This window comes from Electrophorus electricus, chromosome 10, assembly GCF_013358815.1.
Source record: "Electrophorus electricus isolate fEleEle1 chromosome 10, fEleEle1.pri, whole genome shotgun sequence".
NCBI classification, from domain to species: domain Eukaryota; kingdom Metazoa; phylum Chordata; class Actinopteri; order Gymnotiformes; family Gymnotidae; genus Electrophorus; species Electrophorus electricus.
The window spans coordinates 11,539,094-11,565,089 of NC_049544.1; the positions used below are offsets into that span (position 1 = coordinate 11,539,094).

A 25,996-nucleotide genomic window follows, 5' to 3' on the forward strand; every position below is an offset into this window, starting at 1 on the left:
TTTCGATCTCAACGCGTTTTTCTTTTATTACTCTAACCAAACCCCCAATCTAAATCTCCATTACAGTTTTCAAAAAAGCATTATCTAACTCTGACTAGCCAGCATCAAAGCTCAAGAGAATACATATTATTTGGAAACGTTTTAATTGTGAAATTAGTCAAATGATAGAACAATAACCAATTAAAGATGTGAAAAGAAATAAAGCATGAGCACAGCCTGCATACCATCCTGCTAGCATGGACACTTAGCATCTATGGCTCACAATAAAAAAAATGTAAAGTACATAAGATACAGAGTAGAGGTATAGCAAATACTGGGTAGAGGTATAGCAAGCAGTCCAGGATTAGGGAGTGGTTTTTCTTGTTTATATACAGTGCATGCATGCTGTGGTTTTTTTTTGTTTTGTTTTTTTTTTAACTCTCTGACTACTGTCTGTGCACAAGATATGCTTAATTCCAGCTATAGTGCAAATGCTATAATGTTTTCTCTAAAACACAGTTGCAAACTTCATTTCCCAAATTTTGCAAGAAGTGACTTTTTGTTGTTCTAAATACATGTCTTTGGAATACTCCATTAGAGCATCAAATGTACTCTGACATAAGATACCACTTGTTTAGTAACAATATAGTGAAAGATATGAGCAAACATGGCACCCGAAGTGCTCACTGATTACAGTATTTGGTTGCATTTTACATTATATCACTGCCATTACAGTGTAACTAAAACAGCAATTTCAGTTTAATAAACTGAGTAATAAAGTGTAACAATACATACATAACATAAAGGAAGACAATATCAATGTGTACATTGTAACTACAGAGAGAGAACATGTATTAATACATTCTTACAAATTGTTACCCAGCATATTATACCACAATCAACTGTGTAGTTACACTGTTACAGTGATGGCTGAAAGTGTAAAGCAGCATTCAAACACTCACCCCAGGTTTTTATCAAATCATCACGTTTGTCTTTTAAAGTCTAACTTCTACTACTGGTTGCATCCAAATAAATTTACCAATGTCTGTTTCCTGCTGCTGCTACCTTTGTCCAAAGCCATAAAAGTCTTTGAAGTCTCTGAAACATTTTAGAAAGTGGTATATCTTGTAATCTGATTGCACAGCCAGCCAAGCAAGATTTATGATGGAATCCACTTGAGAATTTTATGGGCTATAACCACTCACTGTTAATTGCTCTAACCAGTCGTGTTTGACTGGGTGGAGCTTTCCACTGTGCTGTTTCCATACTAAAAGTTTTCTCTTGCTGTTTCGATATTAAAATATTTTTCTTACTGTTTCCATATTAAAAGCTATTGCTTTTCAAGCCCTCTTTGGATAAAGGCAACCTACAGGGTGAGAAGTACCGGGTAGTTCTTCTCAGGCACTGCTTCAACAGTGCAAAATGAGCATTGCTGAGTTTGCATATTCTGTCTGTAGATAAGAGTCCCCTAGAGGGCCAAATAGAACAAGATGAGCTCATCTCTACCACACCAATGTCAGAACTACACCAGCCAGCTGGGAAATCTACAAGGAAGAAGTTAAAATAAGTTTAACACTTAGCACTCGCAGATGAACTTGATGTTTTTTGGCTGGTGGATTGAAAAAAAAAAGACCTGTAACAACAGTAATTGGCTATGAATAAAATCTAAAAGGAAATTGCCAAAAGTTAAAAATTATTTTTAAAAAGGCTTAAAACACCTGAAAGGTAAGTAACACTTACTCGTAAGGCAGAATTCTCCATAGATTTACTATTTCTAAGCCTGGTCTTGCATGGACCTTTAGGGAGCTGTATTGCTTTACTGCAAACAGAGAACTGCCTACAAAAACATATTTATCTGAGCAAAAATGTGATGCAGCACGTGCCTCCAGCATGCTGTATGTGTGTTTGTGCCTGTCCAGGTTGAGTATCAAATGCAGATCAGACAGCTGTGCTGTATTCATAGTGGTTCTTGCTGAGCAGGATCAGAATGGGTGAAAGCTCTGGGGATTCTGGGAGTTTAGGAGGGTGGAGGCATGCATGCATGCATGCGTGTGTGTGTGTGTGGGGGGGGGGGGGGGTGTCTGTGAGCGACTGGCAGAATGGGGAGAAGAGTGTAAACAGAGGCTCTATAGTTTGCCGTTGCAATCCCGGCAGAGGATCTCGTCTCTCTCCGGGAAGAAGCCAGCTCCCACGAGTGATACGGAGCATCGGCTGCACATGAAGCACGTCTGGTGCCACTGACGCTCCTCGAATGAGATGTACTTCCCTCCACCGAAACCTGAGAAGGCACATGTGCATGAACTGAGCAGTCAGAAACATGGGCGATCAGGCTTGGCTTGTGCATGCGGCTGGAAGCCACTCCCCCTACCTGTAATTGGCTTGCTACAGGCCTCGCATTTCTTGGCATAGAGGTTGCCAAAGCACTTGAGGCAGTATGGCCTGTCATCTCGTGAGGTGAAGTGCTGGCCAGCCAGCTGGGCCTTACAGCCTGTACACAAGAAGCACTCCTTATGCCAGGGCTCATCACGGTAGGTCACACCACCTTTGCTCAAGATCTGGAAGAAAGAGACTCTATAAATGCCAAACATATTGTGGAAATTATGATGAGAGCTTTTCATCAGCAATATGAAAATAATCTCAAAATACAATATGAAAATGATCTCTTGGTGGATCTGTCCACTAACAGAAAAGACCCAAAGAGCTGGGAAGAGTTCCAGTTCAAGATGGAAAGTTAAATATATCACAGGACTGCTAAATCCTAAATAAAACAACTTTAAGCCACATCTTCTTGGAGAGTGTAGTAAGTTATTTAATTTATGTATCTTATGTAGTTGTTCACAGCCATGCTGGTTTCAGCAAATCTGCTTTGGCCAGTTATGAAAGTGACACTCCATGTCAGTGAGTGACCAATAGCATGGTCAGCGGTAGGCAGCAGGCTGCTGGAATGGTATCACAGTCCAGGACTGGGGAAGCGATCTGGCTTTGGGCCAATTAGGACAACCCGGGGAAGCGGCCTGGAGCCAGGGAGCTAGCGTAGAGAGCCGCACCAGACCTGTTTGCAGCGGGTGCAGCGAGGGGCAAACTTGTTCTCATAGCAGGGCACGCAGTAGTGGTCATCTTTATCTGGGATGAAGGACTTGGAGCCAATAGGCTGTTCACAGCTGCTGCAAATGAAACAGCCCTCATGCCATGTGGAGCCACCATACTCCAGTTTCCTGGTGCCTGAGTGAGAGAGAGAAGACACAGAGAGAGAGAACTGAGAGTGTGAGCCAGTGATCCTGCACCAAGACTAGATGTGATGGAATAATAATCAGTGTACGAAGATAAGCCATGTGTCTCTCACAATAAACATAATTTTATCTTCACTACAAAATGGCATCATGACCTAGATCCAAATGTAAATTCACAAGAAGCAAATGCTCTTTAAAATATCTTTATCTGTGATCACACAGGACTTAATTTTCAGTTTAAATATATATTTAATTTAAATTAATTGAACTTCATTTCAAATAGAATTTCAATTTTCTACTTTAGATTTTATTATATATATTAAGGGAAAACAAGGCAATCTAGGGATGGTGTAATGGTCAGACATCATTAAGGTCAATAATGACCTTGAAAGTGCGCTAGTTCACAAGTTCTACAGATCAAAAGGCCAGCTGGCAACATCCTCATGGAGGCCACATTAAAGGATCAGTGTAGCTTTACTCTGCAAATGGGAGATAGAGCATGTAATCCTCAGTCTTTTTGAAGAAATATTCTGTTACAGCTACTCTATCCCATTCAAGACTCCACAGAGACAGACATAATTTCTTAGCACCAAACACTTGGGGTGAAATTCATCACAGAAAAGAGAGCATATTTCTATATGCAAAGTGTTCAAGTGAATTTCTGTATTACAGAGTCAGAGAACTATTGTTTTAGACTTGTTGACTCCACATCACAATCAGAGGCCCTGACCACTAACTATGTGTTTTTCTCCAGAAGGAAAGCCTTGGTTTAGGACAGCAGAGACAAATCATGCTGTGTTGGATCAAAGCGATCCTTTTCACTGTCTGCTTTCCAGATTATTACTACAGAATATTTAAAAGTGAATGACCTGCTTTTGTGAGGGTCATGTCATGTCATGAACAAAATGCCTATTTACTCATGGACTCCACTGCTGTTTTATGCCTCTTTGGCTGGATCATGGAGTCCCGCTGAAATAGTTTACAGACTTTCTTCCCCTGTCATCAGAAGCTTGGCAGACTGCCACGCATACGGATTTGGCTAAGAGACACCTAGATCAGCAACCTGGCAATTACTCTGTCACATCGAGCCTTGGTGCTGATTGTTTACCTCTCCCATTGCTCTGTTTCTTTCTTTCTTTTCTCTTGCTTTCTCTCTCTGTCTCTCTCTCTATCATCCTTGGAGCAAAGTCATTGTGCTGAAAACTTTTGTTTCTCCACATTCTCAATCTATTCAATGGCTATTTCAAGCTTGTGACAGTAATGTTACCTCCATGCCTGTGGTCATGAATGTTACCTCTCTGCCTGTGGTCATGAGCATCTGTCTCTTCTAGGCACAGGGGGAGGATTTAGAGCCAAACTAATTCAGCAAGAGAAGGAGCGCACTGGGTGAGCCTGACACGAGACACAGTCATGACATGACTCATGTCTGCGGAGGTAATGCTGGGCCAAGGGCCTCCCTACCAGGCATGACGGTCTTGTCACAGGCCACACATTTGGAGGAGAACTCGTTGCAGTAGCAGTCATTGCAGAGCAGGGCGTCATCCTGGCTAGTGAAGGGCTCATCAGCCAGTGAGCGGTCACAGCGGAAACAACGGAAGCAGTGCTCGTGGTAGTGTCTGTCTTCATAGAACAGCTCCTACAAGCGCACACGCACACACACACACACACACGCACGCACGCACACATACACGCACACATACACACATAGTTAGCTTTTGCCCTGGCTCTGATAACAGCCTGTAATACATCTGCACTGCATGCATGGACGTTAGTTAACTACTTCTACCTACTGGAATAGTTTGAAGATCCGGAAGGCAGCTTAGCAGGGGCCTTAGACAGCACAGCAAACCTGAGTTTTATAATTGCTAATACAACTGATACTAGTGTGAAATACCGAAATATACCAAAATTTGCATTTCCTCTTCTAATCAAAGACATATCTGATTAAAACATCAGACGATGAGAAAATCTACTGTACATGTTTGACTTTAATGGACCTCTGTGTGTGTGGGTTTGCATGTTTGGGTGTATCTGTATGGTGGTGCTTCTGAACTCCTCGTGTAATATATACAGGCAGAGAAAGTGTCATTTATCACTTGCATGCTGCAAAGCCAACACAAATGTAGCATTAATTTATTGTCTTCTGTTCTTCAGTGTCAGTAACTCACCTATTGGTGAGATCTGAAGCCACCACAACCATACAGTCATTTCGTGGCCAGCCCTACTGCCCTTAATGAGCTCCTTTGGCTGTTTACACTCTTTATTTGAAGGGGATTAAACTTGCCCTTCACAGTTACTTTCATCTGCTGTAGCACGACCTAACGTTTTACACATTGTGGGTTTGACTAAATTTAATTGAAAATGTGTTTTAGTTGTGTAAAATGCAGCATGATCCATGTCTGGCCCATGTCTGGATGTTGTTGTGCCGTTACGGAGTTTCCATTTGTGTCGGTGTCCTGCTTGGAAATGCAAATTAGCAGCTCGTCTTCATTTTGTTGCTGGGACCTCACCCTGGCATCATGTCCAATGAGTTCCTTGCACTCGTCGCAGGTGTTGGCAAACAGGCTGTCGTAACAGGGAATGCAGTAGGGGTTGGCCTCCGCCTGAATGTACTTCCTCCCATACAGGGATTCTTTGCAGTTGTCGCAGTCAAAGCGCTCGCTCATGTTGCCCTGGTCGGCCGAATGTCTCTAACACACACACACACACACACACGCACACACACACACACACACACACGCACACACACACCATTAAGTACCAGTGTGTCACAGAACAAGTCAAAGAGAGGCAAGGAAAAAGAAGAGCGAGTGATAGACACAAGGAGATAGCGGTCTAATAAACACACAGCCCATGAACTCTCCTAGCTGTGGGACACAAGGTCAGAGAAAGACACTGAGCTTGTTGCCAAGGGAACTGCCACTCAGAATACATCCACAAACACATGCAACTGCAGTGTTGAATTAATGGAAATATACAGCAATATGAAGGGAAAATCACCCTCAAGACTCAAGAGCTAAATGAATGACCACGCAGCAGACAGGACAAATGATTCTCTGCCACACCTATAAATATTTATAAGAGAAACATTTATGGAGGGGATGTACAGACCACCTATAGAGAGTGTAGGCAAGAAGGAACAGGGTGTGTGTGTGTCTGTGGTGGCAGGATGAATAGAGGTACAGTTGTACAAAACTGAGTGTTCTGACTGTTTTGTTTTTTTTTTAATTAAAACTCGTCCCACACTCTTTTATTTACATAGCATATTTTACACACATAAATCGGTCTTGTATCCCATATACCACAAACACTTGTCACAAGTTCATATTGTTACAGCCTTGCAGCAATGTGATCAGGTTGCCAACACATCATAAGGGAGCTAGAGGGCAGGCACGTTTGCAGGAATGTGCTCCTTGGGCAAGGCTAAGCCAGAATATCTGTTCCTAGCAGCCAGTAATAATAATCATCACACGTGCAATTAAAGTAATGGAGCAGTCCTCAAGCACTGTTTGCGCTGCCTGTCTTACACAGGCCCAGAGGGAGAGCGCAATCACTGGCTGGAGGATAAAAGCGAGACACAGCTTCTCCTGTTTCCTCTTGCCTCCTCCTTGGTTGACAAAAAAGGCCCAAGCGAATGTGGGTGTGAGGAGTTCGGATAAAAGGAGCTCATCCCTCCTCCAGCTCCATAAATAATAAACTGACATGCCTCCGCTAGAGTGACACCACTTACCCTCTCCGGAGAGGCACTCTAAGCGCTCCTTCACGCTGCATCTGCTCATAAATTAGGGAGTGCTCGTATTATCGGCTCCCGCGGCCTCGGGCCGCCCCAGTCTCGCATCATTAGAGATCTGCTAATGAAGGAATCCAAGACTACTGCCGCAGGGCCTTTCATCTTCTGTTACATGCTACGGCAGGCTCCCAGCACACCCAATGTGGCATGTGCTGCCTGCATTAGCCACTATAATAACTGTTTGTACAAGAACAGATATTCATAAGCCGACAGGATCGCTGATGAGTTCAGAGGCAGCTTTAGAGTACCTGGGATTTGACCAAACAGCCATCTGCATCAATCATGGTGACTCACTGCAGCTTGAAATTGTCTTGCACTTACTGGCTAAGTGTGTGGTTGACTGGACATTGCCTGATCAGGTGGGCTAACCTTATAGTTCCATAGCTGCAGGTCTTCAGGAAAATGAACCACCATCTTATTAAAATAGACAGTTCAAATGTTGTACAACTTCTAAAGGTACTAAAGGTATTTTCCTTGAAACTAGCATGACATGTATTTCCTGTAATGTAGTATTAAACCTCCATAAAACATTTTCTCTAGCATTCAGATAAGTTTAAAATACTTTGGATTTTTTTTGGTCAAATGCTTGGTTTTAGTTACACCCAGGCCTATAGGAGGTACCAAAAATGTACCTCCTATAGACTCTACAAGGCATTAATTCCAGAGCATAATTCTTCCATTGTCTATAATATCAAGTACTTTACAAAACATTCCTCCAAGCCTTTAAACTAATCTGAATCCTGAATAACGTATGTATTTGAGGTTTAATACCATAGCACTTCTTTAACTTGTACGTGCTGTACCTGTAGAGAACAGATTGTTGAATCATCTGTGATGCTTAGCTGGATTCAGGGCACTTAGCAACAGACTGCCCCTTTAAACGACACATGCATCTAGAGAAGAAGTAGATTTTAGTGAGAGTAACTTCCCTGAAAACATCACTGAGGATTACAGGACTTAAGAATTAAGAATTAAGGAGTCCAACACAAGCCTGCTCCTAACCCAAAGCTTGATACATATATAAGTGTTTTACCAAGGGTGAGGATTATTATTATTGTTGCACTCTGGCAAGCATTTAAAACACTGCACAGGCCAAAAAGCAACACAAGCATGAGGAACACAAGGCAGTGCATGATTTAGTTCTCAGACAGGGTAGGATGATGTCATCACTGACCCTGGGTCAAAGCATGATTGAACCCAGAAGCTGGGAACATGAAATAACCCCTTTGCCTTCACTTGAAAGACTCGGAATGGCTTTGCTTAGAGGGAATGATTCTCACCAGCCCAGCAGCACTTCAGCTGAGGCATGGCTGGCACACCACATGTGGCAGTGACATGAACACATGGATAAGCCCTAATTTTACTCTTGAAAAAAGTACCATGAAGACCTATGTTATGCTTCTATACACTGCCTCTAGGAGAAGTCTTCCTAAGGCCATATACAACCGCTTCTCAGTGGTTTTCTAAACCTGAAAATTGAATTTTTAGGGACCCTTTAAGAGCACATACACTTCATTGGTGACTAAGATGGATCAGCTTGTGGTTAAATACCAAAACTCTGAGTGCAGAAGTCCCTGGGGGATAAGGATGTTTAACTTCCTGTGTAAAACCTATGACCAACAATTCTGGAGAGGATGTTTTTTGAGATAAAGTCATTGGCACATACAAGACTGCCAGTATAAACCATGATCATATAAACATCATGTTGACCCTGGTGAATGACACTGAGATAAGGGTGAGAATAATAATGAAATGAATAATAATAAATAATGAAACTTAAAATAATCTTAACTAACACTGTATCTAATGTTCTGCTACCGCCACATAAAGGACAAGTCTGTGAGATTCCTTCGGAAGGCCGGGGTCATGATGGCATGTTTGGGAAGTTCAGGAGTCGCAGTGGGGTGGGGGGGCAGCTTGGCATGTTAACCCGCTCCCAAATCCTGCTGCAGACACATAGACAGCAGCACTAATCCTCCCACATCACGCTCAGGTTAGGCTTAAGCAGGCCGTCTGTACTTCCCACTGGGAAACATGCCCCTGCTCTTCCGGCCCCTGGGGCTGACAAGGCTTCTGTCTGTCAATCGTAACGAGAGACAATGCGTTCCACATCACTGATGATGGCTGTATTACCTTTAAACTTTAGTGACAGCTGAAAATGGTAGCACTGATATATAAAATGTAGTGATCTTCAATCCCTTATCCATTAGTAAATCATGGTATACTCTAGGTGTGGCTAATAAAGTGATGAGTGAACACATACACAAGCACAAACATGAGTGCAGTTATAAGGTAAGTGTTTCAAATAAAGTGACTGCCAATTGTGTGCATGTTCTTTTCATATCTAATATGATTCCTGGATTCCAAGACAACCACAGAAACTTAAGCTATTGATGTGCATATTGCTCTCTTGTTTCACACAATAAGAGGGTACAGAGAGCAGAACCCAGACAAACTAGACAAAGAAGACTGCAAGATTCTAGAAGAATCCCTTGCTGTGCTTTAAATCAAACCTTGCGAAAGGCTGCATTTAAGTAAACACACACAAGCACACTGTGATCAGTCTACTGTCTGCAGGCCATCCAAACAGACCAAAGCTCCCTGTATGATTTATAGAAAGGAGAAAACACAGCAGAAATGTAGTGTGTATCATATAAGGCCCAGGAAGCCACATTGAAATTAGCATCCAAAGATGAAATCACAGTAAGAGCAGTTAATTTGTGCAATACGAATTAAATGAAGCGTAAGATCAGTTTATTCAGATTTCATTTTGGATTTCATCTGCCAAAGGTATGTGCATGTGGGACGCTGCCACCACTACTCTCAGTTTTAAAGTGGGCCAGTGAAAGGATATGTCCACAAACTGGGACCATGCATCTGCTGGGTTTTGTGTCTTTATTGTCCCATAGGTTATTCTCACAGTATTACACTACCCTGGGATCACTCATTTCAGATCTGTTTAAAGATCAAAGGCTTTTTTGTGCAGCATGTAACACATTATTAAAGCAAAAACACTCAAGCATACACTGCACAAAACGTGCTCTGCATTTTCGTGTGCTCTTCCCGACCTTCTGATGAATCACTTGATTTCTGCACAGCCTCTACATGCAGCAAGCTGGATGATCCTTTTTCTGAGGTCAAACAAGCCTGACGGAAAAGAGTACAGGTGCTAAAGATGAGGAGATGACAGATTCCAGGGACAAGATCAGGATACTGTCTGCCTGACAAGACTCCTGTGCCGTATTGCTGACGTCTCAAAATACTTTATCGCTAAAAACCACATGGTGAAAAGTGAAGACGCTGTATGCGTGTACTTGCTGTTCCCTCTGGCGCTAGCTCTCGCTTCATCAGATAAGGCCAGACATTCAGAAAAAAAGAGGAAAGTGAGGGAGAGAATTAGTTTTATCAGAGGAAATGAGGAGGAGGTGATAACGACATAAAAACAGATCCGAATGCTCACACTAGCACATTCAAAACATTGTCTCCACCAAACTGCTGTAACACAGCCTACAGGGAGTTTTCGTTCTGACCGATTTCTAAAATGGCTGAGAAACATCCATGGTTTTCCTTCCCTCTCCCACTAAAAAACCGCGAGGAACCTCACGCCACACGGGACCTGCTCTGTCTGCTCCAGTGAGGCCGTATCATGGCCATGCATGGAAGGAGAAGAGCCCAGGCCTTGGTGTTTACCTTTCAGCACTGACACTGAGCTGGGGTTTGGACACTGTTAGTAAACAGTGACTGTTTTTCAGTCTAACTCTGACCTCAGAGCTGTCATCTCTCACATTTGTCTTTCATGCAGAGGACAGAAGTGTCTACCTGCAAACTGTATTCAGACTTGCACAGCTGCGGGAAAGTCTAGCTGTCTGGCCAGCACGCCAAATCTTTGTGTGTGTGCAGTACTGAATTTACTAATATTTTTCTATCTTTTTGTTTCTTTGAATATATAAATATATATGTCTCAAGTAGAATGGGAAAGCATTATATTTATTTATACAGTAGTAAAATGTTATTGAAAAAGCACACATAGCATGTAAGAGACAGAAAATAGCCTGGAAGCACATCATCTTTCAGGACATGCATTTTGAAGTAGACAATTTTCAAAATGTGTACTTAAGCACAACTGATGAAGGCTTTGTCTCATTACATTTTTACTCAATTGCTACTCCCACTCTAACATAAGTAGCACTTGACAACATCTGGTTTGAGGCAACCGTTTAACACCATCAGCAGAAGCAAAAAAAAGCTGCAGCTGTAGTCGGCATACACTGCTAAACACGGTGTGCTGGTGCATACATCACACCAGACAACAGGAAAACAATGCATGGGAAAGCGAACATATACTTGTTGAACCTCCTAGGGTCTCACTCCATAAACAGTTCTCTAACACAACAACAACATTGAGTTCATTAGGTTTGTTGACAAAAGGTGCAGGTGTTCCTGCCTGGCTGAACAGGGTGGGCTCTACACTGAGGCCTTGACTCTCTGCTGTTTTAGCATTTGTGGGATCAGGGATGGGCAGAGGAACAGACGTATACAAGGTGCAACCTGTCATTCCCCTGAGCCCAAAAACACAGCCTTCTGCTACTGGGAGAGGCACAGATCACTCTACTGGAGGTAAACCTCATAAACATCAAGGACCTGAAATGGGTACTTGTCGCGGGGGCTGTTATTGCCAGCTGTGTAATTTGTCATTGTCCTGGCTTTTAACCAGAGGAGAGGTGGAAAGGTATGCCCCACACAGTGTTCCACCAGACCGCAGGCCTTGAAGCACCATGTTGGGCAGCTCCTCCAGGCTATGAGAGATCTGTGAGATGTCATTCCATGGAGACGCCTTTGCCCCCTCTTTAAAGGGCCTGGAATTAATCCTCCTTTCCTGCTTTCCGTCGGTGCCCCCTGACCCTGTGTAGCTCTAGCTCTACTTCAACGCAGAGAGCTGCTGTAACTGTGACATTTTGCTGTGTCAGTGTGCTGAATAAGCCAATGCTGCAGTGAATGCTGCTGTGAACGGTCAATATGCTGAAAATTAATTATCAACCAACTGCCCTCTAGAATCTTGAAAACCTCACGGAAACAATGCTGATGGCCTTTTAGAGTTTGTTTCACCATTTTGAACCCTGATTCAAAGTGACATGACTGTACCTTATCATATTTTGGTGTGACAGAGTAGTGTGCATCAGTCTTCTAGCAAGTATTAGATGAGCTAGCAGTGTGTGTTGTAGAAGACTTTACTCTTGCTTCAGAGGAGGCTTACATTTTACACAGGCATTTGCAGACCTTTTCAAGAGCAGCGGTGGACCAAAAAAAAAGAGAAAAAAATGACTTAAAACAAGAAGAAAAAAATATGTTCAAGATCACCATCATGTGAAAGCTTAGTGTAAATGATCTCGCTTTAAAAAACACAACGCATATCTGACAGGAAGGGCAGAACTTTATCTCAGAATACGGTGTGCAACACTGTCTAAATGTGCATTTTATATTATTGCTGACTGGATAAATATTTGAGAAATCTGACACTTGGCAGCCTTAGGAAGCCATGGCTAGGATCTGTTCTGCCTTTTGCTGTGTGAGCTCACTGGTTACGCCCCACTCCATTCCAAATGAACATGTGCATATGGAGCAGAGCAGCACCAGTGGCTCTCAACAAATCTTTCTTCCTAACAAGTCCTGCTACTACCAAGGTCAGTCAAGCAACTGAAAACAGACAGTTTTATGTTATATTTATAGCTGTAGAGATGGTCAAAAGAAGTCTTGCCTACCTATTTCTCTGTGCAGAGAGCAAAAATACCATACATTACAATTTCACATCTGGTTTCCATTGACAGAAATATGCAGCGGGCTGCAGTATGCCAGACGAGCTTTGGGAGAGTCGTTGCCTGGAGAATGCAGAGAAGGTCGTCTTTTTCTACACTTTGCTGTGATATTTGCCGGTGAGGGCTTAGCCGGCCGAGGGAATGCAGAAAGAGAGGTGGGAAGGACATGAAGAGAGGGGAGAAGATGGTGAGCTGAGCAGCCAAGCTGGGGAGGACCTGCTGAGGTGTTGGAAGGAATGCAGAAGACAGCAGCCAAGTGGCAGGATGGTTCTGCGTCTGCAGTCCCAGAAGGACAGTGTGTCCAGAGGCCACCATGGAACCTCACGACAGATCACGAGTGTGTTATTCCACCCAGAATAAACAAACACGATCCTAATCCCAGGAGCCTGATCTCTCCTCCCTTTCCCACTGACCATACAGAGCAAATTTATGACCAAACATGGCCATTGTCATCACTATCCTTCCTTTGTCATGAGCCCACTGCAACAGGATAGGTCTGTGCTTTCATCTGTAACAACTACAACATAGCCCACTGCCATGGAGCCTAATGAGGCTGGTTCTCAAGCTCTAGCAGTGTTCTCTTTGCGCTAATGCACCTCGTGCAGGTCTTGATGAGCTCATGAGGGTCAGGTATGTTATAGCTGGGGAACTGTGACACAGACCTCCATGAGGTGGTGCACCTCCAACTGTGGTGCATTTGCTGCAAAATTCCACAACACCAATGGGTTTACGTGGTCCACAAAGAAAGAAAAGTAAGACAGTGATATGGCACCTACTTTTTGGCACTGTTGCCCTTGATGAAGTGCAAATGTCATCATTCAAATGACCCACAGCTTGAGTGAATATCAGCCTTTGAGATACTAAGAGATAGAAACCTTTGAGAGAGGGAACCTTTGACCCAAGCACCCTTTAGCTGGAAAATACAACATCGTGCAATAACTATGCCTTTATTACTGAGATGTTACCAAAGCCCAAATGACAGTGATGGTGACCTGAACAGCCAGCACATCTGCTGTAAGAGATTCTGGAGACTCGTTACAGTTCCAGCGTGAAAGTTTCCAGTAGAGCCCATTGAACTGAGCACTTCAGGGGTCTGGCAGTGCTATGCATCCAATGTCTGGAGCCATCCCTCTTAAACGCTGAACAGAAAATAAGTACATGGTGTAGTGGTCTGGCAAACCTGATGTGGCCTTTGTACACCATTTCCTCGAGCAAAGGGTAGGTTTCTAAATTTGAGTGGTGGTTCACTATATAATATGTGAAAGAGACTTTTGACCTAAGAGCACTTGACTTGATCGTTTGCTTATTGGTATTACTAGTAGAATCATGCTTGAACAAATATATACAGAGTATTTCAAGGAGGAAGAAAAATAAATTGTAATATGAGAAATTAATAATTATTGCAATGGGCTGAGTGAATATCTGGGCTTAAGCCCAGCTTTTAGGGGTGACAATGACCGTAAGCCCAGCTTGACAGCAGTGGCCTGTATGAATTACATGTTTATACTGATAAAACAACAGCATAATTGTAGGGTCCAAATTCACCCACCCAGTTAAGAACCCTGGGAATGACTTCAAGAGCAACATCCCTCTCTGCAGCTGAAATCTAAGAGAATACCCCCCCCCCCCCACCTTTATACCAATGGGCAGTATCAGTAGCATTAAATCATTATTAACTCACTCTTAGCCACAGCCAAAACTGCTTACTGTTCTACTATTGCTTGAAATAAGTGCAGTCAGTTTAGTTGTTTCTGCCAGACATAACAACTTTGCAAGGTGACCGAGAATGGCCCGTTATGTCTAAATCCCCAAGGCCATGGGTATGGAGGGTTGCTCTACCAACTAATATGAAGAAAGCTAAAATTTGTTGAAGCAATGAGAATGTCTTTTTTTTTTTTTTTTTTTTTTTTTTAACTGTAAACCTAACTATAGGATTCCTTATCCTCATAATGTATCGCCTGAGTCATTTAAATTCATGCATACCCAAAGGCTTTATTCCAACCCTAACATTCTTCCCTACCTAAGACTGTAGAAACAGAAATGAAATACTGGGTCAGTGAAAGTAAGGCTAACATGCCTTGCATGACATCTCTAGGCAAAGCAACTGATCCACTTGCTTGGATAAGACACAATAGAGAGCGACATCGGCAGTCTGCCTAACTCTGCTAATTTCAAAAGCCACAGCACTAAGTCTGAGCCACAAGGAGCATGTTGCTAATTTGTGCTGGAATCAGTGGCTACTCCCAGATGGGCTCAGTGTGGATTCTGATGCATAAGCACTAATTCGGGACGCCCAGTGGATCGGAGCCGAAATGGAGGTGCAGTGGTCGCTTGCTCAGCGATTTTCCCATCTGATGATGGCCACACACAATCACACCACAACTGCAAGCAATTACCCTTGACATATGGCTGCTGGTAAAGGCTGTGGGTATGGCAATGACTGACCTTTGGGTTAATGCACCAGAGCTGTGGTAAACCTGCTTATGCTACTTTATCATCATCCCACTTTCTCTCTCTCCTTCCCTCTCTCTGTCTCTCTCTCAGACTTGATGACTCTTGTCTTTTCCATTAATGTTCGTATTGGTTCAGGAAGCAGAGACTCTCTCTAAGCATGGCAAAGGTGAGGTGACAGAAGGACAAAAGATCACACATGCCAGAAAATGTGAAGGAATGCTGCAAAATAGGAAGTGACTGGGGATAAATAACCATTACATGCCATTTGCAGTATTTTCTGCTTCTTTTTTCTTTCAGGTTTATGACTCTTCTCCTTGCTAACATGTAAACAGTGCCCTGATCCTATGTGCATGAAAAAGTGTAGCAGTGATTGCAGCTCTGAGAGGTCAGTGCAACATGTAGACATAATTTCACAAGAAACTACCCCCCCCAACACACACACACAGAGATTAGTTTCCATTACAACCTTAAGTAATAAAAAGATCTTTAAATTTATTTTAAGATTAAGGAAGTAAACAAAGCAATCAATCAATAAATAAAATAAAGTATCCACTAACAATACGAGGCAAGATTCCATTTGAGTAGAAGGCATGATGCCTGGATGTAAATTATATTGTTCTGTTACGGAACAAAGGATTGAATAAAAATTGTCCCAGAGTTCTTTTTACTTGACATGAGTGCTCGTTCCTTTTTTATAGTAATAAGCACATGGTGGATATTATCCTTTGACCTGCTGTTTTGAAGTGGGCCCCAAAACAGGTTGGCTTCCTGCTGGATAGTGACCTTGGGACATCTGCAGAACAAGCTCCAGGTCTGTAGAAGCACTCTAATCACATAGGCCTTAAACACACTATGCTGTACATTACACAGCAAAACTAATCTCAAGTTAAACCAAAGGCCTGCATGTACTATCACTGGCCTTAACAGTGGAAACATATGTTGAGCTGGTCTGCTTCCTGTGTGTGTCGGCAAACTATAGCTATCTCACACCATGCGACAAGCATGAAAACAAGCCCACACAGTGCCAGATGGGCAGCCTGCTCTTCATGTTCCGTACCGAAGCGCTCACATACAGGCGGAGAGAGGAAAACGGATAACACCGACACTCACACACACACACACACACTCGTCACTGGGTTCAAAGCCACCAAAATAAACAGAATGCCGGCAGCAGCAGTAGATCTGGGACACAATGGAGAAGTTGTTGAGGAAGAGCTGACGCTACAAGCAGCTGCCTGCACTGCTGACCCAACCCCCCCACCCCTTTATCTCCCTCTGTGGTGGTGTTCCAGTGAGTCATGCAGGAAAACACACAGCACTCTTGATTTATTACCAATTAGCTTCATTTGATCCATTCAGTCACAAACATGGTTCAACACACCCCCCCCACCCCCCCAGTGGGACAACCAGATGATTGTTGACACTGAGACATAGGTCAAAAATGCCCATAAATGTCCAAATTAATCAAATAAATTCATAGTAATTCCCATTGCAGTCCAAAGTGTTTGTCTCCATGGCTACCCAAGCCGTGCTAGGCGGCCCACTATTTTCTTTATAAATCACACAGTGAGGCATGTGCTACCTTACTGTAAGGGGCTTCCACTGAGTCCAGTAGCTGCACATATCTACAATCGAAGACCAGCTTTCTCATAATCACACAGCCTTTACATAAATTCTCACACCATTATAGAACTACTGTCACATCCAAGCACTGTGAACCTGGAATGTGAGTCTACATATGGATTTTGTGGGGCTACAAATCAGTGGTAGGGTTGAAAAAGTTGGCAAAAGAGAAGGCCTGTAAAATCTTGCGTCCATCAAATATTGTTATGTTTCTTTCACTAAGCCATGATGACTGTATTCAGAAATGTCAGCTAATCATGGCTCTAAACACATTATTGATTTACATTAACGAATCAACCAGACTGTTACAAACTACTGAGGATGCATATTTGCACACATGCAGATACAGCAACCTTAGGAACAAACATTTCTTGTGGTGGACAGTCAAGGGAAAGCCCAAGTGGAGTTGTCTTCCATGGTCTTCTGCTCTGGGCTCAAACATGTCTCGTATGTCTTGCATGCTCAACTATTACGAATGTCAGTGGACCCATACCAAGCTCACCAACTTCACTCATCCCCTTTGTTTCCTGCCTGGTTTTTCTCTCACATTCAGAGGAGGCATGGGGGGAAATGTCACGTGCAGAAAAATGAGCCCCAGGGAAAAGGCCCTCACGTGCTCATTTTATCACAAGGCCAGATACATCCTGATAAATTGCCAGAAACTAAGGAAGCGTGCATGTGAATTCAGACAGCCATGGGGGTCAGCTCCTAGACCCCCCTACTCTCCCCCCATGTTGCAACAGGGAGCATGCAGCAGGCTTTGAGGAGCGGAAGGCAGGCCGTGTGGCTGGAGCAGGCACCCTTCAGAGGTGTCTATAAATCAATCCTCCATGGCCCCCAACCCCCCTTTAACTTCCCCATCGTTCTGCAGAGTTAAGATGCAGAGGCATGCGTGTGCCAGCAAGCGCATGAGACGTTACCTCATAGACACAGAAGCCTGGCTCCTGCTGCCACTGCCTATGGCTGCTCCTGGCTCTGACTCCACCCCATTGGCATCTCTGCATGCTCCTTCTCTGCCCTCATGCTATACTCCTTAAGCAATGACTAACAAAGGGTAGCCTTTGTCTCCGTGGAGACGTTCTGTGTTTACCTTAAGTAAGACAGTCACTCTACTAAAGTGCTTTAGGGTTGGTCAGTGTTAATGTCAGTCTCACTACTACAGACTAAAGGGGTGTGCTTTTTCAAGGGGCCTGAATTTAGTTCACCAAAATGTATCAAATAGCAGAAAAATATCAGTCACATGTGATGACTTTTATAACGCATGAATGGGAAAGCTCCTTTGCATAGCTCTTGGTTTTCTGAGTTTTTGACTTTGCAAAGGAAGAGAAGCTGCAATCCATCATGTCGTTATCTCTCTGGGTCACATGGTACACTCTTTATCATGCAGCAATGCAAAACACCATTTGTCTTTGGCGCCTAATTCATTGCTGGTGATAAAATGCAAAGTCCCTTTTTTGTCTGAATAAACATTGCGTGTGGGTAGCTTGGTAAACACAGATAACGAGGGTAAATTATGTAGATGTCCAATCAGATGTGGCTATCTTACTGCTAATCAAACTCAAATACCCTTTCTCCAAAGTCACTGTAAATCTATGATACTGCCTTAAAATAGTCAGAAAGCCCACCTCAGACATATTTGTTCCAGTCCCTTTTATCAATCCCAACCCCATGTCTGCAGATTCCACATACAATCCAGGAATGAAATGGATAACAACGGAGATTCCCTTTTAACAAAATGTAGGCTAGTCTGTGACGCCGCTTATTTTTTTCCACTTATTACAACAAACCTTGCAGAAAAACGGAGTGCAGTGTAGCATTTTGCAGTGAAAGCAGATTAAGAGTGGAGCAGTTCACCAAAGACAAATGAACATACAGGCAGCCAGACAACCAAAAGCCAGACAGAAAGGCAGTTGTCTGAAGTAGCAACTGCTGCCACGTTCTCCAAAAGGCTTTCTGAAACTAATCCTCCAAAAGTACACATGTAGTCATACACAGATACCGATCCTTTGTTTCAGTGGCAGACCTACTGCATGGAAGAACTAGTGTAACTTTGATGAGAGTGGAAACTATAAGTATATTACCAAAAATCTGTTGAGTTCTTCACACCTGTTTTGCACATAGGACAGTATTTAATTACAGCAGTATTAACAGTATTAATAAATATTAATAAGTATATCACTGCACACTATGACAAATCTGGCATTGGCATACTGTTCTGCCTGCCTAGTCTTTTCGAACTCTCAAGTTTGGTCCTCAGTGCTCAAAATGCACAAAATCTTTGTTTGCACTGCTATAAAGATGTTGAAAGATTTCTTGGCTTGTGACAGCACAGTCACATTAGCCTTTGACATGTAATAATGACAGGAGGAGGAAGGAGGACAAAGGGCAACGTCTCCCTCGCAAGCACCTCCTCAAGCGTCATGGCATCAGTGCTTGTCCAGCCAGATCACTGGGAAGTAGATCACAGCAGCGTCCTGGACTTACCTCCTCTGCTCCCAGCCCTTAAAGGTAATTGTTAATTGGGCATGATATGCTATCGCTGGTCTAGAGGGTAACCTTTGGGGACATATTTTGCTTTAGCTTTCTCTTGATAACCACGCGCATGACTTAATGCAGCGACTGCTGTAGGAAGCCATGTCAACAGTGACCCATTGCTTAGGAAACGGTGCCAGCATCTGCCCAACAGTGTCTCTCTCCTTTTTACTCATCCCCTTATAGCCTCTCCTGTCCTGGCACAGAGATGTGTAAAGACCTCTTGAAAACACTCGTCCAGGCCTTCTGGTCTAAATCAGCTTCATCCTCTACCAGCCGCCATCCTTTTATAGGCTCCCCACCGACAATTTCTCCCTTTTATGGGCTCCTGTGAGGAGAGCAGCCAGGGCTGCAGACAGCAAAAGAGTCCTGGCAAGGTGTTCTGACAAAGGAGGAAACATCTACCTCCACCCTATCTCCCCTCCACGGATCACTGCCATCCTCCAAAGCCCTTTTTGTTGGTGCCAACCTGTACCTAGAAGGTGCCAATAAACATTGGTCATCGTGTATATTGGAGAAGAGGGTGTTGGAGAACAGCCTTGCTGTTTATGGTCTAGCAGCCACTGCCCAGCCAACACCTCATTCCTCATGGCACGGCTGGCTTGTCTCAGCCTGCTGCTTTTGAAGGGAGTTCATCACATCCTGAGCTAGGCCTCTGCGCAGAGTGCATGACAGCCGAGGTGCACGTTCCCACTGTCGGCTCACAACCAGTACTCAGAATGCGCAAAAAGGATTCTGGAGAGTTTACTTAACAAAGAAGAACACACTTGCGCACAGCTGTACACCAAATAAACATTGATGAAAATTCAACAGGGATGAGAGTCAAAAACAGTAAAGTATCCAAGTGAACAGCTTATAGTGTGTTCCTTTGACACACACACTGTAGGTCAGCTGGGGTGAACCAATCCATTGTGCATAACTGAAGATTATAACAGGCTGTCTGCTGTTAAAGTCTAGGTTTGTTTAGGGCTCCAGAAATAACAAAACTGAGGCATATGTTAAGATGTGCAACTACGCATGCACGCACGTGCACACACACACACACACACACACACACACACTCACAAAATGGAAACATGTGTGGTGTTTCTCCGATTACGTCTCATCTCCCATGATGTCACAGTCATTTGCTCTCATGCCATACAGTGGAGGCTAATTAAGTGTTGGGAAGTAATCAGTACTAATAATCCAATTTTGGCACTCTCTTTAAATGTGTTCATGTGAGTGTGTGTTGAGTGGAAGACTTTTCATGACACCTAGCAGTGATGTCAGTACTGTGGAGCAAACAGTAGGCTCTGTGAGAGTGAATTACGTTCTCCTAAGACGTCATGCCTGTGATTACTGCATGTTAGTGCCTTGTTACACAATGGCAGTAGCTGCTACCATTGACGTCAGCTCCAAAACACAACACATTGGCCTAGATGCTTTTGGCAAACTGAACCGGCCAGTAAGCTGTCGGACATTTCTTAAAAGGCTCATCCCAATTATAGGGACTCAGATACAGATATCACTAGACCAACCCAACCACACAGACAGGAGGTGGACTGCATACCACTCACCAGTCACACCATTAAATACACCAGTACAAAGAGTGTCAAAGTGATGCGTTCATGGTGGTACATTAAAAATCAAGTATTTAGTGTCGAAAAGATATGACCCGTCTCCCTGCACATAATATATGCAACCAGTTACTTCAAATTCTCATTTATAGTTATTTTACAATGTAACATATTATCAATAGCACATTGGTAATCCTGCAGCAGTTTTGTACTGTACAGTCCCTATGGTTTTCCAACTCCTTTAAAACTCAATTATTATTTACTTTGGACATATTACAGCATTCTCAACCATTACCCACGTGTATCCCCCCCCCGAGACTCTAGGAAAATTTTACAGTCTACGTGACAGTGGGAACTGTGAGTGCCAAGCAGGCAAAGTCAGGGCCAATAGGGCGTGGCTCTCGCAGGGCGTGGCTCTCGCAGGGCGTGACCCTCACGGGACATGATGGCATATTCGCACGTTCCAGGCCTGCTCCTCTGACACAGCCACAGGAGGAACAGCATATAGATGTCTCGCTGTGTGTGACGGCATGTCTCACAACTCTGCTCTCACATCCACCCGAGCAGGCCTTGGTGAGGGCCAGCTCATGAGTCAGGGCCTGTGGCTGAGTGGCAGTGATCTCCACACATGTGCAGAGCACACTAATATATCTGCATCTGATTCTGCCAGAGACGCAGTACAGCACTATATGAGTTTGCTGGCATATATTAGTCACTTCCATGTGCTTAAGAATAAAAGTGTGCATAGGAAATACAAGCATATATGGTTAGTAAGGCGCTCCACCAAGCTTAGGCCAGAGCACTGCATTGTGAGGTGAAGACACTGAAAGGCTTGCATTAACAAATTGTGCAAAACTGTAAGGAAAAGATGGAAAAATAAGCTTGATACAGACAGGAAGTGACAGAAGCAGCCAGTGTCCATTTGGACAGCAAAGCCCCCCGAGAGGAAGAGGGGCAGTGAGGGAGAAAGGGTAAACAAACAGGACAACAGTCAGCGAGACGGAGCGGCACAGTGCCTCCCACAGGGCCCAAATGAAAAGGATCTGATTGCAGCCTAATGACCTCCCCAGCCAGAGAGGAAGCCACCAGCCACTCAAAGAGCGGCAGCAGCAGCACCTGGAGCCCCCAGCGCAGCAAGCCTGAGGTCTCCATTCAACACCCGCACCAGGCCCCCAAATGGCAGACACGTGCACCCACGCCACTTCAGCCAAGAAGGGGGAAGCCTGAGGAGGAAAAGGCCTGAGGTAGGCCCAGCCGGTGGCATATGCCACGCCCAGTTCCTCTGCAGAATTTCATTACTTCCACTAGTCTGTAGTATTTCAACTTTAATATGCAAACTACACAGCATAAATAATAAGGATAAAAGGCAAGCATTCTTTTGGTTGATTCAAAGTCACATTCTGTTCTTTGACTGTTCTGTTTTTCACAACTGCTTCTGAATACATTTCATGTCTGAACTAACTTGTCCTTTATAACAAGTTGGGGTTTGCACTCATGTTCTATGGAATTTGCAAGAAAGCACCAAGGCAAGCTGGGAGCGAGTAAACATCAAGTGCAAGTAAGCACTTCTCTCCTTCAGCAGGAATGGAGAGGAACACCGTCAGTGCTATCAAACTCAGGCCCAGACCACATGCCAAGACTAGGGTCACGGCTACTGAGAAACCAAGGTAATTAAAAAAAGAAAAAAAAAGAAAAGAAAAAAAAAAAGCAAATTTAAAATATCTTCAGGAACTTCCAAAAGTGAGCCTACATGTCCAACTCTGCTCTCCCTTTAGAATGACACTGTCAGTGGCAACGGTTCAGTGCCTGAGAAAGACTAACCTTAGAAAAACATGCAGCTCTGAAAGAATGTGACCGTAGCAAAGGCTCACCGGAGTCTCACAGCCTTGACCCAGCACAGAAGAAGGGGAGAGACAACACAAACAAATTCATGTTCAGCCTTTCGACGTCTGTCAGAACTCAAATACCAGACACTAAAATTACATGGGGGGGATGGTGGAGTGGAGATTTTAGACTTTTTGTCTCATTATCCCTGCATGAAAACAGCGAGAGGAGAAAACATAGGGTTCAACATTAAAATAACTGGCACCAAAACTTGAGACACTGTAATTTTTATATGGGAAGACCTGGTATGGCCAATCACTCAGAAGGAGAGAATATTTTAGTTCAAACTAGGAAGTCACCTTATACACTAATGAGTTATAACCTAATCAAATTCTACATGTGTAGAGATTAAATATCACGCCCAGATTTACTATATTCAATAACTGTTTAATCTTTTTCTCGGCTTTGCTCACCCTGTTATGATTGCAATTTAAACAGGCCTATCGGCTAATGGCTAGTCACATGGTGGCCATGTGTTTTAGTGCAATATCAGAATAGGAAATAATTTCAGAATACCTTGCTACTCCCAAAAAAGGACATCCCAGTTCATGGGCTACTGTTGTTTACTGCTCATGTATTGTAAACTCAAATTCACTTTCCTAAAAACGATTTTCTAGAACACTTTTTTTTGTTGTCATGAAAGACCTCCAAGTTAAGGAAATAACTAAATGAGGGTTTCCAGGTGGCTCTTTTTTTTCTAAGATTATAATGCAGATTCAGATTCAGTATGATATTTTAAACAGACACAACTACAAGCAAAAATTCCAAACCCAGACCAAAAAACTGAGAAAGCCTGCTTCACAAGTAGGGTTTCAGAGAGTAGTGGAAACTCCAGTCATTGTGAAGTCCATTATTCTGTATGAGATACACAGATGGCTCAGTAATTTTGTTGCATTTATACGAAAGATCTAAAACATAGTTTTAAAGAGGTGATTTACACTTGTTTCTCACGATTACTTCTAAGCTACCTCTTTACATATCCCTGAATGAACAAAGATTGCAATGAAATCTGACATCAGTTTCCTTGAATACAGTATAAATGCACATCTTAATAAAAAAATACTTCCCCCCATCCCATGCCAATACACACACATACACACACACATAAAGTGCTGTACCTCACACCAGTAAAACTTCCTTGTGAATGTGTTTACAGTGGGCTAACGACCAGCTGTGATGCTCACAGGATGCTCCTGGACAGCTTTCAATTAGGGGAGTTTGGCTAGAGGTTTGAAAAAAAAAAAGAAGAAACAAGCAGAAAGGCAGCACCTGTTCAATCTGTGCTCAGCTCCCTTTCACTTGGCTGCTGTGTTATGGACATTACTCATTTCCTCTGTGCACAAAGAAGCTTACTCAAGTGAAATGTCAACGTATTTAAATTGTAACAGTGTGAGATATGAAATGGGCATGTGAATCACTGAGGTGCAGCCTGTAGATACTTATGACTCATAAATGAGTTAATCAAATGAGCCTGTGCAATTCCAGGTGTGTCCTAATGAATCCTGTCCGATATGAAAGGAACACTTATCAATATGGCTGCCTGTACCACTTCCTTTGCTCTGAATTGGTCTGATCTTAATTTTGTATTTGCATGGTCAGTATGTACAATGGGATAGAAAGCTGCATCTGATAGAAACAGAGAAGTATGCAAAGAAGCAACAGTCTAGTTCTGAGTCTCTGATGTGAATGTTCTTATGACAGAACTAAAAAAAAATCATTACATGGTGAAAAACTATTCTATAAAAAGTGCATGGATACACTTTTAAAAGTTACTTAAAATAATGTGTGCAAAGTCTTAACATTAGAGTTAGGCCTAGGTATGCAGTGGTGAATTGTAAATGTTTTTAAGCTATCAGTATTCCATCCATCAGTATTACTCATCTTATAAAATATGTGCAAGCTGTGTGCCCTTGTCTCTTTTTTCTTTTGGATAAGAAATGTGTAGCCAGATTATTTATCAAGACGAAATTTCAACAGGTGCTGAGGGCGTCAGCATATTCTCAGATGAACTGAAATTCTATACAAACATCACCTTGGACTATAAGTATAAGGGGTTTGTTAAGAAAATAACTAAACTTGAAAGAATCGGGTCACTTGTCTCAGTGACATAGGTTACAAGACGGAAGATTTACTAAGTACCCGCCCCAAACTTGTCTACAAACCAGAAAAAAGTCCGAGTTAATGGAATATAGTATACATTACATATGTAGAATTAAACCAAGCTCATCTCTGGTTACCGAAGAAAAGATTAACATAAAAAATGGATTGTCAGTAACGTATTATATGGTGCGCTGAGGTAAAGTGGTCTAAGACAGAAAAGTAATTGCACTTACCTAGAAAAGTAGCGTAGTCTGCAAAGCCTAAAGATGGTACAACTTCACTATTCACACTCGAACATTAAAAAGTTGTTTCTTCTTTATTGCCTATTCCTGTTTCTCGGACGCACAGACGTATTGTGCTCTTTCCCCAAAGCCTAAACGAGAGTGATAGCGTTCAACAGCTCCATGCGCTACTATAGCCTACCAAGGAAGTTAGTGAGTCACAAGGTCCCGCCCCAGTTATGAAAAAATTTCTTCTCTTTCCAGAAATAGTCATAGCTACAATGAATATAGTACACAATTAAGCATTGTATGTTAATGAAATTTGCGTTAAAAACTTTTCTATAGCATACAAACATTTGATACACTTTAATGGGTGAACGACTACAAGACGCCGCAGACATGGCCTACCTGTTAACTCATACATCAATCTGGAGAATAATTTCATGACAATAAACACGCTTTCCGTTGCTTTGATCAGGGACACTACTTTATTTATATATAAACCCATCCAAACTTTGAAGAACTTATGCAACTGCGCAAACACTATTTTTATAATGTGTTTATTTTACATGTACAAGACCAGAAAAGACATAGTAGCTAAATTAGAACCTCACGGAAGCTTTGTCGTTATAGAAACGACTACTATTTTTATTTCACACAATTATGATTATTATCAACACTCCTCACCTCCCCATCTGTCTTTTTCCTTTTATACAATATTTGTGGACAATATAATACAAAGGCATAAAGCTGTTATAAAGGTGTAAGCATAAAGAATTTAGTTATTATGATACCATTGGGTGTGTGAATG

General features: G+C 42.8%; 1 protein-coding gene across 1 annotated transcript; it reads right to left on the minus strand.

Moving 5' to 3' along the window:
• fhl3a (four and a half LIM domains 3a) lies at window positions 1-25,378 on the minus strand. Its single transcript, XM_027001590.2, has 6 exons — window positions 25,198-25,378; window positions 5,720-5,899; window positions 4,671-4,845; window positions 3,032-3,201; window positions 2,348-2,534; window positions 1-2,257 (listed from the first exon to the last, which is right to left on the minus strand). Exons 2-6 carry the CDS (start codon window positions 5,873-5,875, stop codon window positions 2,106-2,108), a joined length of 840 nt encoding a protein of 279 aa, XP_026857391.1. The 5' UTR covers window positions 5,876-5,899; window positions 25,198-25,378; the 3' UTR covers window positions 1-2,105.
• Window positions 25,379-25,996: the final 618 nt, after the last annotated feature.

What these genes read in the sequence shown, in the direction of transcription:
- fhl3a (XM_027001590.2), bottom strand. Translation starts at nt 5,875, where the DNA reads ATGAGCGAGCGCTTTGACTGCGACAACTGCAAAGAATCCCTGTATGGG. An exon ending in TCATTGGACATGATGCCAGG is followed by an intron (nt 4,846 to 5,719) that starts GTGAGGTCCCAG and finishes GTGCGCTTGTAG; the next exon opens with GAGCTGTTCTATGAAGACAG. An exon ending in GCTGCACCCGCTGCAAACAG is followed by an intron (nt 2,535 to 3,031) that starts GTCTGGTGCGGC and finishes TCTTTCTTCCAG; the next exon opens with ATCTTGAGCAAAGGTGGTGT.